This window comes from Trichosurus vulpecula, chromosome 2 (genome assembly GCF_011100635.1).
Source record: "Trichosurus vulpecula isolate mTriVul1 chromosome 2, mTriVul1.pri, whole genome shotgun sequence".
NCBI lineage: Eukaryota > Metazoa > Chordata > Mammalia > Diprotodontia > Phalangeridae > Trichosurus > Trichosurus vulpecula.
The window spans coordinates 30,253,724-30,272,240 of NC_050574.1; the positions used below are offsets into that span (position 1 = coordinate 30,253,724).

Here is an 18,517-nt window from a genome sequence, read left to right on the forward strand (position 1 = left end):
CAAGCTGTCTTTTTTCCTCTTATAGAGTTTTTGACATCATCAAGCGCCGCCTGAATGACTATGGCTGATTGGTTCTTGAGTTGGCCCCTCCCCCCAGGACCCTGGGAGTTCACATCCACATAGACTAGGTTAACACCCAATAGGACATGACTCTGGAGTCAACACCTCCCCTCAGCCAGCCCCATGAATCGTCACACAGGAAGTTCTCTGTTCCCAGGCATGGGTCTCTGGGCTTCCTGCCCCAGAAGAGAAGCAGCAGGCAACAAAGGCTATTCTGCTCACAAACTAAAAAAGCTAGAAAAAGAACAAATTTAAAATACTCAATTAAATACAAATTAGAAATACAGAAAACCAAAGCAGAGATTAATAAAATTAAAATGAAGAAACTATTGAACTAATAAACAAAACTAAGAGCTAGTTTTATGAAAATAAAATAGATAAACCTTTGGTCAATTTGATTTAAAAAAAAAGAAAACTAAATGACCAGTATCAAAAAATGAAAAAGGTGAATCCATTTCCAATGAAGAGGAAATTAAAACAATAATTAGGAATTATTTTGCCCAATTGTATGCCCATAAATGTGACAACCTGAGAGAAATGAATGAATATTTACAAAAATATAAATTGCCCAGGTTTACAGAAGAGGAAGTAAAATACCTAAATAACCCCATCTCAGAAAAAGAAATTGAGCAAGCCATCAATGAACTCCCTAGGAAAAAACCTCCAGGGCCAGATGGTTTTTTCCTGTGAATTCTATCAAACATTTATAGAACAATTAATTCCCATACTTTATAGACTATTTGGTAAAATAGGTGAGGAAGGAGGCCTACAAATTCTTTTTATGATACAAATATGGCACTAATACCTAAACAAGAAAGAGTCAAAACAGAAAAAGAAAATCATAGACCAATTTCCCTAATGAAAATTGATGCAAAATTTTTAAATAAAATATTAGCAAAAAGATTGCAGCAACTTATCGCAAGAATAATACACTACGATCAGTAGGATTTATCCCAGGAATGCAAGGCTGGTTCAATATTAGGAAAAGTATCAGCATAATTGATCATATCAACAAAACTAGCAAAAACCATATGATTATCTCAAATAGATGCAGAAAAAGCTTTTGATAAAATACGACACCCATTCCTATTAAAAACACTACAAAGCATAGGGATAAATGCAGTCTTCCTTACATTATAAGTAGGATCTACCTAAAACCATCAACAGGTTTTATATGTAATGGGGACAAGCCAGATGCATTTCCAATAAGATCAAGGGTGAAACAAGGATGTCCATTATCATGCCTATTATTCAATTTTGTACTGGAAATGTTAGCTTTGGCAATAAGAGACGAAAAAGAAATTGAAGGAATTAGAATAGGCAAAGAAGAAACTAAGTTGTCACTCTTTGCAGATGATATGATTATTTACTTAGAGAATCAAGTAAAAAACTACTTGAAATAACAAACAACTTTGGCAAAGTTGCAGGATATAAAATAAACCCACCTAAATCCTTAGCATTCCTATATATCACTAACAAAGCCCAACAGCAAGAGATAAAAAGAGAAATTCCATTTAAAGTTAATGTAGACACTACAAAATATTTGGGAGTCTAGTTGCCAAGACAAACCCAAGGCCTATATGAACACAATTATGAAACACATTTCACACAAACAAGGTCAGCTCTAAATAAATGGAAAAATATCAGTTGCTCATGGTTAGGCTGAGCTAATAGAATAGAAATGACATTTTAACCTAAATTAATTTATTTATTCAGTATGCCAATTAAACTACCAAAAAAACTGTTTTACAGAGCTAGATAAAATAATAACAAAATTCACCTGGAAGAACAAAAGGCCCAGAATATCAAGGTAATTAATGAAAAGAAATGCAAGGGAAAGTGGCCTATCCATTCCAGATATTAAACTGTACTATAAAGCAGAAGTCATCAAAACTACTTGTTGCTGGCTAAGAAACAGAGTGGTGAATCAGTGGAATAGTTTAGGCACGTAAGATGCAGTTGTCAATGACTATTGCAATCTACTCTTTCATAAACCCTAAGAATCCAGCTTCTGGGCTAAGAATTCACTATTTCACAAAAACTGCTAGGAAAATTGGGAAATGGTATGGCAGAAACTGGGCATTGACCAATATCATACTCTGTATACAAAAATAAAGTCAAAATGGGTTCACAATTTAGGAATAAAGGCTGATACTATAAGCAATTTGGGAGAGCAAGGAATAGTTTACCTATATGATTTATGGAAAAGCAAAGAATTCATGACACAACAAACAATAGAGAGCATTACAAAATGCAATATAGATAATTTTATTATGTTAAATTAAAATGTTTTTGTATAAAAAAAAACTAATGCAACAAAGATTAGGAGGGAAGCAGAAAATTGGGAGAAAATCTTTACAACTAGTGTCTCTGATAAAAGCTTCATCTCTAAAATATACAGGGAACTGGGCCAAATTTATGGGAATACAAGTCATTCCCCAACTGAGAAATGGTCAAAGGATATGAACAAGCAGTTTTCAGAGGAAGAAATTAAAGATATCTATAGGCATGTGAAAAAATGCCCTAAATCACTATTAATTAGAGAAATGCAAATCAAAACAACTTTTAGTTACCACATCTCTCCTGTCAGATTGGCTACCATGACAAAACAGGAAAATGGTAAATGCTGGAGAGGAGGTGGGAAAATTGGAACATTTTTACATTGTTGGTGGAGTTGTGAACTGATCCAGCCATTCTGGAGAGCAATTTGGAACTATGCCCAAAGGGCTATAAAACTGTGCATACCCTTTGACCCAGAAATACCATTTCTAGGCCTATATCCCAAAGAGATCTTACAAATGGGAAAGAACCCCTATGCACTAAAATACTTATAGCAGCTATTTTTGTGGTGGCAAAGAATTGGAAATCAAGGGGATGTCCATCGATTGGGGAATAGCTAAACAAATTCTGGTATATGAATGGAATGGAATAGTATTGTGCTATAAGAAATGAGGAGCAGACAGACTTCATTATAACCTGGACTGACTTATATGAACTGATGCCGAGTGAGGGGAGCAGAACCAGGAGATACATGATTACAGACACAAGGTATCTGTAAGGAGTAACCTTGACAGACTTGACTCCTCTTCATCAATGCAAGTTCAAAGACAGCACCAAAAGACTCATGATGGAAAAAGCCATGCACATCCAGAGAAAGAATTATAGAGTCTGAATGCAGATTGAGGCAAACTTTTTGCTCTCTCTCTTTTTTGTTCCTTTTTTTTGGTATCATTTCTCCTTTCTCATGATTCATTCCATTGGTTATAATTCTTCATTACAACTGGGCTATTATGTAAATAAGTTCAATGTGAAGGTATTTGTAGAACCTACATTGGATTACATGCCATTTTGGGGGGTTGGGGGAAGGAGTGGGAGGGAGAAAAAATTTGGAACCCAAAAACTTGTGGAACTGAGTGTTGTAAACTAAAAATAAAAAATAAATTAAAAAATTTGCATTAAATTTTAAAAAAGAAAATTTTGATTTAAATAATCTAAATGATCATTTTATACTTCAATAGTGCTCTCACCTTATAATATAGTTTAATAGAGAAGCCACTAGCAGTCTGAGTGGGGCAAATTTCCAAGCCAGGAGAGTCTGAAAGGTCGACGGGACAGATCTGTAGGGTGGGAGAGCACTCGGCATGCAGAGCTACCCCAGACAGTACCAAAGTGGAAGCAGCTGCAGAAACCATCCAGCAACCCAGGCTTGGAGAAAGCTGGCATCCAAGACCAGTGGAGATCCCCAGGCCTCCAAACACAGGACTGGAGTCTGCAGAAGTTACAAGAGGCAGCAGCACAATGTCACCGGCCATGAAACATCAAATCCTGAGGCTTGCAGCACAAAAGTATGAAACGCATCTTCTTGAACTTCCGGGAGACATAATGGCCAGGTAAATTACTCTAATACCTCCCCCCGACCCAGAGAATTCCTCTGGAAAAAAAACTGGAATAGAGGAGACAGACGTGGGGCTTCAGTGGCCGAGCAGTGGGAGTTCCTGACTACCAGAGAGGCAGAACCAGCAGGGGTCAACACCAGGAGCCCAAATGCACCCCCAGGGGAAGTGGTAGACACCAGCACAAACAACAAACAGCTGAGACAGTTGCTGAAGAGCAACAGTGCTGGAGAGAAGCCCCAGGGAAAGAGGAGACTTCAGGCAGCCAGATACCTCCCCCACACCTCAGGAAACTGTAGGCTATAATACACAAAGCCGGTAATTAGACTCACAGTCCCCAGAACAAGAAACCTGGGACTGAGAGCCCTGAGCCCCAAAAGCAGAAATTCACTGTAAAGCTAGGAAAAAGTTAACCAACATGAAGAAGAACACAAAAATAGTGAGGACCATTGATTCTTTTTATGGAGACAGGCATGATCAAAATACCAATTTGGAAGATGATAGCACTGACATTATACCCACATCTGATACCTCAAAAGGGAATGTGAACTGGTCTTAAGGCCAAAAAGCATTACTGAGAAAGCTAAAGGAGGATTTTAAAAACCAAATTAGGGAGGTGAAAGAAAAAAAATGGAAAAAATGGAAAAAAACAACACAGATGAAATTAAGTCCTTAAAAAATAGGATTGGTGAAATGGCTATGGAAATTCAGAATCCAAATAGAGAAAATGACACCCAGAGAGGTAAAATCAACCAATTGGAAAAGGAGACTCAAAAGCAAAATGAAGACAGCAACTCATTAAAAATTATAATTGAGCAAGTGGCAGCTAATGACTCCATAAGGCATCAAGAAGTAGTAAAACAAAATGTAAAGAATGGAAAAATAGAAGAAAATGTCAAATATATGATTGGAAAAACAACTGACCTGGAAAATAGATCCAGGAGAGACAATTTAAGAATTATTGGTCTACCAGAAATCCATGATGAAAAAGAAGCCTTGACAGTATCTTCGAAGAAATTATCAAAAATAACTGCCCAGAGGTCCTAGAACAAGAGGGTAAAATAGTCATAGAAAGAATCCACCGATCAACCCCTGAAAGAGATCCCAAATTGAAGACACCAAGAAATATTATAGCCAAATTTCAGAATTACAAAGTGAAGGAGAAAAGACTTCAAGCAGCCAAAAAGAAACAATTCAAATATCGTGGAACTATAGTCAGGATCACACAGGATCTTTCAGCTTCTACATTACATGACAGGAGAAATTGAAATATGATATTCCAAAGGGCAAAGGAGCTGGGACTACAACCAAGGATCAACTACCCTGCAAAATTGAGCATAATTTTTCAGGCAAGGAGATGGACATTCAACGAAATAAGGGAATTCCAGACCTTCCTGATGAAAAGGCCAGAACTCAATGGAAAATTTGATCTTCAAATACAAAACTCAAGAGATACATAAAAAGGTAAACATGGGGAGAAACCCCCACGAAACTTATTAATCAATAAGGACAAATTATTTACATCTTTATATAGTATTATATTATCTTATGTATGATATATATTATATATATATATATATATATATATATATATATATATATATATATATATATATATCTTGAGAATAGTACAGTTATGACAATTGAAAGGGATACACATAGACTGTGGAAGTATGTATAAAATAACTGATATAAGGATAAAAAACATAATTAAGAGATGAAAAGGGAGGGTTCTGGGAGAAGCAGGTAAGGAGGTAGTAGAAAAGGGTAAATTACATCAAATGAAGAGGCACAAAAACACATTATAGTTGAGGGAAAGAAGGGAGGAAGAACAGCAGTATTTGAGCTTTACTCATCGGATCTGGATCAAAAAGGGAATAACATACCCTGATAAGTATAGAAATCTAACTTGTCCTACAGGCAGTAGGAGGGGAAAGGGGGAAAAAGGGAGGGGGGGGGTGATCAGAATGGAGGGAAGAAGTAGCAAGTGGAAAACGGTAAGATAAGGGAGGGGAATCAATGGGGATGGTAAACTGAGGAAGGAGGCAGTCAAAACAAAACTTTCTTGAGGAGTGAAGGGGAAAGGGAGAAATAAAAGCATAAATGGGGGGAAATAGTATGGAGAAAAAGACACAGATAGTTATCATAACTGAATGTGAAAGGGATGAATGCTCCCAGAAAACGGAAGCGGATAGCAAAATGGATTAAAAACCATAATCCTACAATATGCTGTTTACAATAAACAAATTTGAAACAGGGGGATACACACAGGGTAAAGGTAAAAGGCTAGAATAAAATACTTTGCACCTCAGTTAAAGTAAAAGAAGCAGGTGTAGCAATTCTAATCTCAGACAAAGCAAAAGTAAAGATGGATTTAATTAAAAGAGATAAGGAAGGACACTACATCCTGCTAAAGGGCACCATAAACAATGAAGAAATATCATTGTTGAACATATATGCACCAAGTGCTATAGCATGCAAATTCTTAGAGGAGAGGTTAAGAGTGTTACAGGAAGAAATAGAAAGCAAAAATATAATAATGGGAGACCTCAACCTCCCCCTCTCTGAACTTGATAAATCTAACCTCAAAATAAATAAGAAAGAAGTTAAGAGGGTGAACAGAATTTTATAAAAGGCTGATATGATAGATATCTGGAGAAAAAATGAATGGGGATAAAAAGGAATATACTTTCTTCTCAGCAGTACATGGCACATACTCAAAAATTAACCATGTACTAGGGCATAAAAACCTTGCAATTCAGTGCAGAAAGGCAGAAGTAGTCAAAGCATACTTTTCAGATCACGATGCAATAAAAATTATTTGTAATAAAGAACCGTGGAAAAATAAGCTAAAAATTAATTGGAAACTAAATAATGTAATTCTAAAGAATGAGTGGGTCAAAGAACAAATCAGAGAAACAATTAATAATTTCATTCAAGACAATGACAATAATGAGACAATATACCAAATCTTATGGGATGCAGCAAAAGCAGTTCTTAGGGGAAGTTTTAGATCTCTAAATGCTTACATGAATAAAATAGAGATAAAGGAGATCAATGAATTGGACATGCAACTGCAAAAGCTAGAAAAACAACAGATTGAAAATCCCCAATTAAATACCAAATTAGAAATACTGAAAATCAAAGGGAAGATTAATAAAATTGAAACCAAGAAAACTATTAAATTAATAAATAAAACCAAGAGCTGGTTTTATGAAAAAAAAACAGTAAAATAGATAAACATTTGGTCAATTTGATTTAAAAAAAGAAAGAAGAAAATCAAATTGCCAGTATCAAAAATGAAAAGGGTGAATTCACTTCTAATGAAGAGGAAATCAAAACAATAATTAGCAACTATTTTGCCCAATTGTATGCCCATAAATTTGACAACTTTAGGGATATGGATGAATATCTACAAAAACATAAGTTGCCCAGGTTAACAGAAGAGGAAGTAAAATTTCTAAATAACCTCATGTCAGAAAAAGAAATTGAGCAAGGCATCAATGAACTCCCTAGGAAAAAACCTCCAGGGCCAGATGGTTTTGCATGTGAATTTTATCAAACATTTAAAGAACAATTTATTCCTAAACTTTATAGACTATTTGAGAAAGTAAGTGAAGGAGTCCTACCAAATTCTCTTTATGACACAAATATAGTACTAATACCTAAACCAGGAAGAGTCAAAACAGAGAAAGAAAATTATAGACCAATTTCCCTAATGAATATTGATGCAAAAGTTTTAAATAAAATAATAGCAATAAGATTGCAGCAACTTATCACAAGAATAATACACTATGACCAGGTAGGATTTATCCCAGGAATGCAAGACTGGTTCAATATTAGGAAAACTATCAGCATAATTGATCATATCAACAACAAAACTAGCAGAAACCATATGATCATCTCAATAGATGCAGAAAAAAGCCTTTGACAAAATACAACACTGATTCCTATTAAAAACACTAGAAAGCATAGGAATAAATGGAGCCTTCCTTAAAATTATAAATAGCATATACCTAAAACTATCAACAAGCACTATTTGTAATGGGGATAAGCTAGATGCATTCCCAATAAGATCAGGGGTGAAACAAGGATGTCCATTATCATGCCTATTATTCAATTTGGTACTAGAAATGTTAGCTGTAGCAATAAGAGAAGAAAAAGAAATTGAAGGAATTAGAATAGGCAAAGAAGAAACTAAATTATCACTTTTTGCAGACGATATAATGATTTACTTAGAGAATACTAGAGAATCAAGTAAAAAATTACTTGAAATAATAAACAACTTTGGCAAAGTTGCAGGATATAAAATAAACCCACAGAAATCCTCAGCATTCCTATACATTACTAACAAAGCCCAACAGCTAGAGATAGAAAGAGAAATTCCATTCAAAGTTACTGTAGACACTATGAAATATTTGGGAATCTATCTGCCAAGACAAACTGAGGGCCTATATAAACATAATTATGAAACACTTTTTACAAGAATAAAGTCAGATCTAAATAAATGGAAAAATATCAGTTGCTCATGGTTAGGCTGAGCTAATATAATAAAAATGACAATTTTACCTAAATTAATCTATCTATTCAGTGCCATACCAATCAAACTACCAAAATATTATTTTTCAGAGCTGGATAAAATAATAACAAAATTCACCTGGAAGAACAAGAGGTCTAGAATATCTAGGGTATTAATGAAAACAAATGCTAGAGAAGGTGGCCTAGCCATACCAGATATTAAACTGTATTATAAAGCAATCATCAAAACTACCTGATACTGGCTAAGAAACAGAGTTGTGGATCAGTGGAATAGGTTAGGTACACAAGACAGAGAAGTCAACAACTATAGCAATCTATTCTTTGATAAACCCAAAGAATCCAGCTTCTGGGCTAAGAATTCACTATTTCACAAAAATTGCTAGGAAAATTGGAAAATGGTAGGGCAGAAACTGGGCATACACCAATCAATACCTTACACCATATACCAAAATAAAGTCAAAATGGTTTCATGATTTAGGAATAAAGGCTGATACTATAAGCAATTTGGGAGAGCAAGGAATAGTTTACCCATCAGATTTACAGAAAAGCAAAGAATTCATGACACAACAAGAGATAGAGAGCACTACAAAATGCAAAATAGATAATTTTGATTATGTTAAATTGAAATGGTTTTGTATTAAACAAGCTAAAGCAATAACGATTAGCAGGGAAGCAGAAAATTGGGAGAAAATCTTTGCAACTAGTGTCTCTGATAAAGGCCTCATCTCTAAAACATACAGGGAACTGGGCCAAATTTATGGGAATACAAGTCATTCCCCAATTGAGAAATGGTCAAAGGATATGAACAAGCAGTTTTCGGAGGAAGAAATTAAAGATATCTATAGGCATATGAAAAAATGCTCAAAATCACTACTGATTAGAGAAATGCAAATCAAAACAACTCTTAGGTACCATATGTCTCCTGTCAGATTGGCTAACATGACAAAACAGGAAAATGATAAATGCTGGAGAGGATGTGGGAAAGTTGGAACATTATTACATTGCTGATGGAGTTGTGAACTGATCCAGCCATTCTGGAGAGCAATTTGGAACTATACCCAAAGGGGTATAAAAATGTTCATACTGTTTGACCCAGCAATGCCACTTCTAATTATTGTTTTGATTTCCTCTTCATTAGAAGGTACTTCTAGGGTTGTATCCCAAAGAGATCACACAAGTGGGAAAGGACCCATATGCATGAAAATATTTATAGTGGCTCGTGTTTTGTAGTAGCAAAGAGTTGGAAATCAAGGGGATGCCCATCAATTGGGGAATGGCTGAACAACTTGTGGTACACAAAGGTAATGGAATACTATTGTGCTATAAGAAATGGGGATGATACAGACTTCATAATAACCTGGAAAAACCTACACGATATAATGCTGAGTGAGTGGAGCAGAACAAGGAGAACATTATACACAACCACAGATATATGGATTCTGTGATGACTAACCCTGATAGACTTTGCTCTTCTCAGCAATACAAGGTGCAAAGACAACTCCAAAGAACTCACGATGGAGAATGCTCTCTACATCCAGAGAAAGAACCATATGCAGTCTGAATGCAGATTGAGGCACACTTTATGCTCACCTTTTTTCCCCTTTGTTTTTTTTTCTTTTTTGGGGGGGAGGTTTTTTTTTTTTGGTTCTGTTTCTTCTTTCTCATAATTCATTCCATTGGTGATAACTCTTCTTTACAACTTGACTATTTTGTAAATAAGTTCAATGCAAAGTTATATGTAGGAGATATATCAGATTCCATGCCGTCTTGGGGAAGGAGGGGGTGCGGGAGGAAAAGAAAATCTGGAACTCAAAATTATGCAGAACCAAGTGTTGTAAACTAAAAATAAAAAATCTCAAAAAATATAGTTTAATATCTAATGCTGCTGGATCTACTTCCTTTACATCTATTTTCTCTGATTTCTTTCAAGTTCCTGACCTTCTGTTCTTCCAAATGAACTTTGATATTATTTTTTCTAACTCAGTAAAATTTTTTAGTAATTGTTTGAGATGATATTTAATAAATAGATTAGTGAGGTAAAATTGTCATTTTATTAGTTATATTGGCTTTACCTATCCATGAACAATAGATATTACTTTACGATCTGGAATGCTTCTAGCTGCAAAGCTAGGAGACGGTGCAAGCAGGAGATGGCCACCATTTCTGGGTAGGAGCTTTATCCCAATGACAGACAGAGAGTATGACTTGGCCTTGGGGTTTCACTATATTCCCAAGACCATAATCAAGGTTCCCAACTGTCCTGACTCATGGACATTCTTTCCTTTAGTGGAAGTAATTCATCCTGTTGACTAGTCTCCTGTATAGGCAAGTTGGTGACTGACCCATCAGCCTCAAAGGGATCACCGTTCTTTCCACAGGGGAACAGGATGACCTGAAACATAGGAAAGTATAAATGGAGAAGAAAAAGTAGCCACTTTGAAGCTGTTCCAAATTTTTCGGGCCTATTTCTGTGTGTTTGTGTGTGTGTGTGTGTGTGTGTGTGTGTGTGTGTGTGTGTGTGTGTGTGTGTTTACATACAGTTATCCCTTCTACAACTCAACTTAATCCACTTTCTCCACTATAGTTTTGATTTATTGCAGGTCAGCAAAAAAAATTAAATGGGAATTTTGGGGGAGTTTTGCAGAAGTCATGGGCTGCATTTAAAGGCCAGCAGATGACACAGAAAATGTTTAGAAACTAAGAAATGCAAAAAAATATGTATAGCATTGTATAATATCAACATGTTTTATCTTTTAATACCACAATAATTAAGATTTCTTCTGTGGTATGAAGGAAGAGCCAAAAAATTTTATGTGGATTTTCCAGATCATCAGGGTGCCACACTCCTAACCCCAGCAATGTGGAAGGGATAATTGTATTAATCACTGATCTAACCATTACATATCACAAGAGAATTCTGAAACTCAAAAAAGAAAGTGATTTGTCTAAGATCAAACAACAACCTTACATACAAGTCACTTCCAGGACTTCCCATGGCTTTTCCCTATCATAGGATCATAGACTTAGAGCAGCAAGGGGCCTCAGAGGCCAATGATCCCACCCAAATCTGAGCAAGAATCTTTTCTCTTGGCTCCCCACAATTTGATTCTCTACCTCCATTTGAAGATATCCGGGAAGAAGAGCTGGCTCCTTCCTGAGGCAGCCATTTCTACTAGAGAACAACTCAAATGCCTAGGAAACTTTTCCTGATTTTAAGCCTAATCATGGATGATCCTCTTTGGGACTGCTACCCATTGGTGCTGATTCTACCCTCTGGGGCCAAACAGAACAAGAAATTCTTCTAAGGAACCATCTGAAGTAACCTATCATGTGTCCCCTTAGCTTCCTCCATTCTCCAGATTACACCCACATCTTTCATTCAGTTTTTATACGGTAGGAATTTGAGGCCCTCCACCATCCAGATACCTTTCTTTTCTTTATCAATGTCCTTCCTAAAATGTGGTGCCCAGAATCCTTGTGTTTTTTTTTATGGAAGGGTGTCTTCTATTTAATGGAAAGATAGATTTAGAAACTACTGGCCAAGCTGATATTATTGTCATAGACCAAAGGCATATGGAAGAAATATTCTCAGCTAGAAGAGTAGAGACCTCCAGGCAGCAACATTAGCAGAAAGATCAGTCAAACCAACTGTCAACAACAATCAGTCAAACCATAAGTCTGGCAAAAACTACTCACCCTTCCTGTTATGTGGTCAGCTGAAATGCAAAGAAGATGAGTGTCAGGAAGTGGGATAGATACATTTTTCAGACATATAATGAAAGGACAAATAGAACTACAGGAACATCAATATGGGGTGCAGTAGACAGAGCACTAGGCTCTGGGTTCTGACACTACTTAGTGACTTTGGGCAGTCAATCAATCAAGGTGCACTTGTTAAATACCTACTATGTGCCAGGCACCATGCCAGCTTCTAAGGTTACAAGTACAAAGAATAAAACAATCTCTCCTTTATAGTATTGGCAATTTCATCTTGCCTACCTGGTGCACAATACTGCTTCAAAATAATTATTTCAGAAGGTGTGTTGGTAAGCAAAATGGCCTTTGTTTTCTTTGAGTGACTCAGTGTATTTCATTGAGCCTTGCTTGGGTGCTGGGCCCCAGACCCAGAGCCCTATTAGGTGTGGAACCTATGTGGGTGTGGATTGGTGACTGGGGTAGCTAGAGGGAGGTGTTGACTCCAGAGCCATGCCCTATTGGGTGTTGACCTAATCTATGTGGATGTGAGCCTCCCAGGGTCCCAGGGTCCTGGGGGGAGGGGCCAACTCAAGAACCAATCACCAGAGCCTGGGCTCTGGTCATTCAGATGATGATTGATGATGTCAAAAGCTCTATAAGAGGAGAGAAGACAGCTTGAAGATCCCTTTTCTGTTGGAGCTTTTTGTGGCAGCAGTGGTGACGCGTGACTCTGGGCCAGCCCTTGTTCTGAACTCCCGGGCTGAACCTAGATGTTGGTAACTATGAACTGTATTGGGTCTGTCTGTTGATATTTGTAATTTGTAGTATTTTGTTCTGAAGTTCAGGGTGCTGGCTTTTCCCCCTGAACTAAATGAATGTTCTGAAGTTCAGGGTGCTGGTCTCTTCCCCTGAAGTAAGTGAATGAATCTGTATTTGGTCTGTTTGTTGATGCTTATAATTTGTTTGTATTTGTTCTGAAGTTCAGGGTACTGGCTTTTTCCCCTGAACTAACGGAATGCTGTCTGTATGCTGGATTAAAGTAAACTTGTCAACCCCTTCACCTTGCTTTCCTTGGTTAAGCAGATCAAAAGAACCTGTGCTCTCCCAGCATGCCAGCAGCTTTCTGGGTGCTGGCTGTGGGTGGATCTTACACCCCCACAGAAGCTGCTAGCCGGATTGTTGAAAGAGAAGGCTCAGGTAAAGTGATTGGGTCCATTTTTATCCCACTAAAACTATATTAATTCTTATCTTCCTTACTGCAAATTGGTATCTCACCTCTGGTAAATTCAAAGTCATGCTTTTCAATATATCTATTCCAATGGAATGGATACAATGACCACCGTATATTCTTTCTTAAGCAATTGTCCAATTTTCATTGTTAGTTTCACTTGTCTGGCTTTCAGCCCCTCGCAGTCCTGTGGTTTTAATAGGAATTCCATGCCTGAACTTGTCAGGATTTCCATATATAAGAGAGGCCTCCACCCCAGTATCAATCAATGCCCTAGTTACAGTATTTTATCCATTTTTTCAATATATAGTCAGATTAATATGGGGTCTGTAATCCTGTCTGTGTGTTTCATTAATCTGAGATGGGGCTTGGCCAATTTTCTAGGCCCCCTGGAGGTGTGACTTATGTGTGTGGGGTGAAAGACCCTCACCAAATAATGAAAATTATTTTCTAATAAGGAGACATCTCAGGGTGGGAACGGAAACAAATTTTATTCCGTTCTCGCAAGAAAAGGGCGTCCTCTGCCAGGATGGGACTAGCAGAAGGAGGAGAGGTACAGAAGGCAAGCAGGATTTTATATACCCTTGTACTAACAATTCTAAGAAATCCCACCCCCAGAGGCTGGACCCCTATTCCCATTGGCAGGGCCAAGTGGCCTCACAATCCAACCAGGAATAAGGAAATAAGTTTTTACCCAATACAAGCACAGCAACTACAGAATTACCTTATAGGGGGAAATAGGCAAGGGGAGTGGGAGAGGGGAATACCATCTTATTTCCCCAAAATCATATGATTTACAGGAAAATGGAACTTAGGCTGAAGTGACATCTATAAATCTAAAGAAGGAGAATAGGGGAAAAGGGGAGGGGGAAACCCTCTTTTCTCTCTCACGGTAAAGAAAAGCAGGTCACAGTGACCCTACTCTTATTTGATAAATCTTTAAACCAGAACTAGAAGAAATAACAGAAACTTCAGTGGAGAAAGACATTCCTAAAGGCTAAATAATCAGATTCCCACAGACTCAAATTTATCTCATTTTCCTTTTCTCTAAATATTGAAAACAATTTAGATATATATAAATATATGTGTGTGTATATATGTATATATACATACATATATACACATATATATATACATATATATATGTATGTATATATATATATTCCCTGTGAAGTCTTCACACTTTATTCTCTCACTACATCACACACTTGGATACAAGGGTCCAAGATCTGTAGGGGTAGTTCTTACTTCTCTGTCTGCTATTAAGCTCCTTACTTGATACATTTCATATAGCTCATTAATTGGAAAACCATCTATTCTTCCAAAATCTACCCCTGCTCTCAGTAGATCAGTAAACATTTCTTTTCTTATCACTGTATTATGATGTTGAGTCTGCTGGCTATTCACTCTTTTCTCTCTATGGACGAAATTTATCTTTTCCCCAGTCTCCAAAGTCACTTAACTCTGAACTTTTATCTAGCACCTCTAATCTAGCTGTCTCCCCAATTAGCAGAGTTAAAACTAGGTGTTTATAAGCAGGGGGAGCTGTCTTAATTATCGTATTTCTATTAGGGACTCCCAAGGGAGTGTCACAGTATGCATCTGCATTTCCTATCATAATAGCAGTCTTCATTACCTCCTCCTTTAACTTCCTCCTACAGTTCCTAAGTAAATAACAGGGTCTATCTGCACTGGGCCACATAGTGTTAGTCAGATACTCTCTGTTACATCCTTCTACAGCTAAAGCCAACGGAATAATCATTCTGTTACCCCCTTGCAGGTGATAATCCCTAAAAGCTTGCTGTACAAAAGGATTCTAACTAATACTTATGAATTTCATAAAATCCTCACTATCCACTGATACTCCTGTAGCCCCTTCATCACTGATTTTCACCATCCAAAATATTAATGATTCTCCCATACCTTGGGTAAACTGACCAAGATATCTGTGATTTCCTGCTGTGTAAAATCATCAAGCACTTCTCACAATATTGCATTTTTCCTTAGGTTTCTTGCCTCCTTCACAGTACGAGGTGTACTTCTGTCTGAGGAGCCTGGTCTAATATGTCATTTTCTGGCTCAGGAGCATCATGCCACAAAGTATCATTTCGTGCCTCAGCTCCTAATATTGTACCATTCTCTACTGACTCTCTTCCCTGTCACCATGGCAACAAGATGGGCAACTAGACTCGATCTGGGCTCAACTCAAATGCACTTTTGACCTCCTTGGCTTTCCCTTTTTTCTAGCCAAATTAACAGCAAAATCAGTAAATTCCAAAACAATAATCTGTTCTCCTGCCACCTGAGACTCTCCATCTTGCTATGGTATAGAAATATTCCCATTTGGCTAGCTAATTCTCTTTCCATCCGAGTCTTCTCTTTTAACAATCTGTCCGTTCTTTCATATATAATATGATAAGCTGATGCCAATATCCAGCCTCGCCTAAAGAGGGCTGTTGTCAATTCTCTCCCTAGCTTAACTTTAATTTCTTGCAAACATCTTTCCAAATCTCTAGGTTCTCCCCTCTGTAGCCTCTGTTCTTAACATTCACAGAGCCCTGGTCTAATAGGCCATTCCTTTGCTAGAGAGGAATAAGTTACTATATCAGTAAGGCAATAATAACAATGTAGATGATAATTGTCAAAGTGCCTATGTAGCTCTGTATTGCAAAGTATACAAGACTCTCCACATAGAAGGTAGAAAAAGTAAACCATTTATTCAGACACCAAAGAACCATATCCCACAAGCCATTTATCCAATCTATCAGAGCAGTAAAACATTCAATACACAATATCACAACATGGAGCCTTGCCATTCCAAAACCTCTCCACCCCCCTGCTGGGGTTTTCTCCAAACACAAACTCACAGGACAGTTAAGTCAGCCTGTTCAGCTCTAACTATCCGAATGGTGGCCATTAGCAGCCATAACTGTTCTCTCTCTCTCTCTCTCTTTCTCTCTGCATTTCCTGTGATATAACTTCCTTTGCAGTCAGGAAGCTCCTCCCACCACATGTGACTTAGGCTTCCTATGACATAAGCAGGTCACATGGCTTATTAACGGGTGAGAAAAATCTTCAAATCTAAATTGCTACTACAGGTGCATCATCCCATCCTGGGATAACCATTTCTTCCTCTAAAGCCCTTCTGCCTCCAAATAGAGATCTTATACCTTGTGATCCCATCTTCCTAGTCACCAAATGTATGAGCAAGGCAATAATCAGAATATTGATGATAATTATAAATATGTCTATGTAGTTCTGTATCACAAAATATAATAGACTCTCCATATAGAAGGCAGAAGAAGTAAACCATTTATTCAGACACCAGAGAACCAGAGATTCCAAAATCAATGAATCCAATCCATCACAGCAGCAAAGAAATTAATACACGTTATCAGAGCAGAGAACAACTCCATCTCAAAACCATTCCATAACCTCCTGCCCCCTGCTGGAGCCTTGCCACCAACAAACACTCACAGCACTGCTAGCACATGTCTGCTCTCTCTCTAAGCTCTAACCACTCTGAGCATTTCCTGTTCCACTCTTCCAGTTCTTCTTGTTCAACAAGCTCCTCCCATCACATGTGACTTAGGCTTCCTGTGACATAAGCAGGTCACATGGGCCTACTAATGGATGCTAAAGATCTTCAAATTTAAATTACCATTACATAGGCCAACCCCAATTCAAGTTGCCAAAAGAAAGGCTCTGGAAACACATTAGAGGAGTAAGAGGCCTCCATCATGTCCTCACCCCTACCTTGTCATACTAGAGACTTGGGGGAGCTTCTCTTTGGATGATATCTAGAACTCTCTTTTGGTTAAGCTGAGTTATCCTATAGGAGCCCGGAGCTGAGTCTGACCTTGATGTGAACTCTTCATGTTTTGAGAAAGGGCTCTAAGGAATGCTCCAAGCAGGGCCTCCATGCTCCTGGACTGAGATGGAGATACAGTGTGGGAAAAAATAAGGTCTGGTGTGAGGAAAAAACTAAGTGATAATATTGGAAAAACACAGGCAACATTCCTGGCATACAACCCACACATAGGCTTCAAAGCAGTAGAAACACTATATAAGAACTTGCTTGGCTTTCAATAAACATGCTGTGTTTCAGTACCCACCTGACCTGTGTCTTCATTTCCTGGCGACTGATTGGGGTCTGCTGGTTGGACTCCAACATTATCCCACTCCCAATGGGAAAGTCCCTTCACTCTGTATTATTTGGCATATATTCTCCAATGTGTATCTTCTCTGATCTCCCTTTTGCTACAATTGGGAAAGTGAGTATCTTTACTTTTTGTGATGTGTGTTCAATGTGGAATTGGTGCTAGGTAGGAAGGAGGTCAAGCTTTGGATAGAGAGCTTGGGTTTTCGCTTCCTTCTTCCCAAACAAAGTAATCAGAAAATCCTTCTCTCTCTCTCTCTCTCTCTCTCTCTCTCTCTCTCTCTCTCTCTCTCTCTCTCTTTCTCTCTCTTCTCTCCCTCTCTCTCTCTTCTCTCTCGCTCTCTCTCTCTCTCTCTCTCTCTCTCTCTCTCTCCCTCCCTCCCTCCCTCTCCCTCTCCTCTCTCTCCCTCCCTCCCTCTCCCTCTCCTCTCTCTCTCTCTCTCCCTCTCTCCCCCTCTCTCTCTCCCTCTCTCTCTCTCTCCCTCTCTCTCTACCCCCCTCTCTCTCTCCCTCTCTCTCTCTCTCCCCTCTCTCTCCCCCTCTCTCTATCTCCCTCTCTCTCTTTTCCTCTCTCTCCCTCTCTCTCTTCCTCCCTCTCTCATCATCCCTCTCTCTCTCTCCCTCTCTCTCTCCCTCTCTCTCTTTTCCTCTCTCTCCCTCCCTCTCTCTCCCTCTCTCTCTTTTCCTCTCTCTCCCTGTCTCTCTCTCTCTCTCTCTCTCTCTCTCTCTCCCCCTCTCTCTCTTTCTCTCTCTTCACTTGGGGTCTCTAAGACTACATTAATGTCATTACTGTTAGGGTTTTCCTTCCCTCTGGAAAATGACAAAATGATCAAAAGTTAGTTTGAACCTAATCATATTCTCCAAAATAATAATATATTAAAAGAGCAGACATACACGATTCTAGTCTAGTACTTCTCCCCCTCAATACCCCCTTTCCATAAT

General features: G+C 38.1%; 1 protein-coding gene across 7 annotated transcripts in view; it reads right to left on the reverse strand.

The window, feature by feature from the left end:
• Positions 1 to 253: 253 nt before the first annotated feature.
• The window catches only part of LOC118839085 (tumor necrosis factor receptor superfamily member 14-like), a 37,900-nt gene continuing 19,636 nt past the window's right edge, over positions 254 to 18,517 (reverse strand). For 4 of the 7 annotated variants that reach the window (XM_036746513.1, XM_036746508.1, XM_036746509.1 and 1 more), the window contains exons 7-8: positions 12,189 to 12,208; positions 10,558 to 10,884 (exon numbers count right to left, since the gene is read on the reverse strand). In XM_036746513.1, the coding sequence (XP_036602408.1) occupies positions 12,205 to 12,208 (4 nt within the window). In that variant the 3' untranslated portion in view covers positions 10,558 to 10,884; positions 12,189 to 12,204. Of the gene's footprint in view, positions 295 to 10,557; positions 10,885 to 12,188; positions 12,209 to 18,517 lie in introns of those variants that run through there. The other 3 variants (XM_036746512.1, XM_036746510.1, XM_036746511.1) reach the window with 2 other exon arrangements.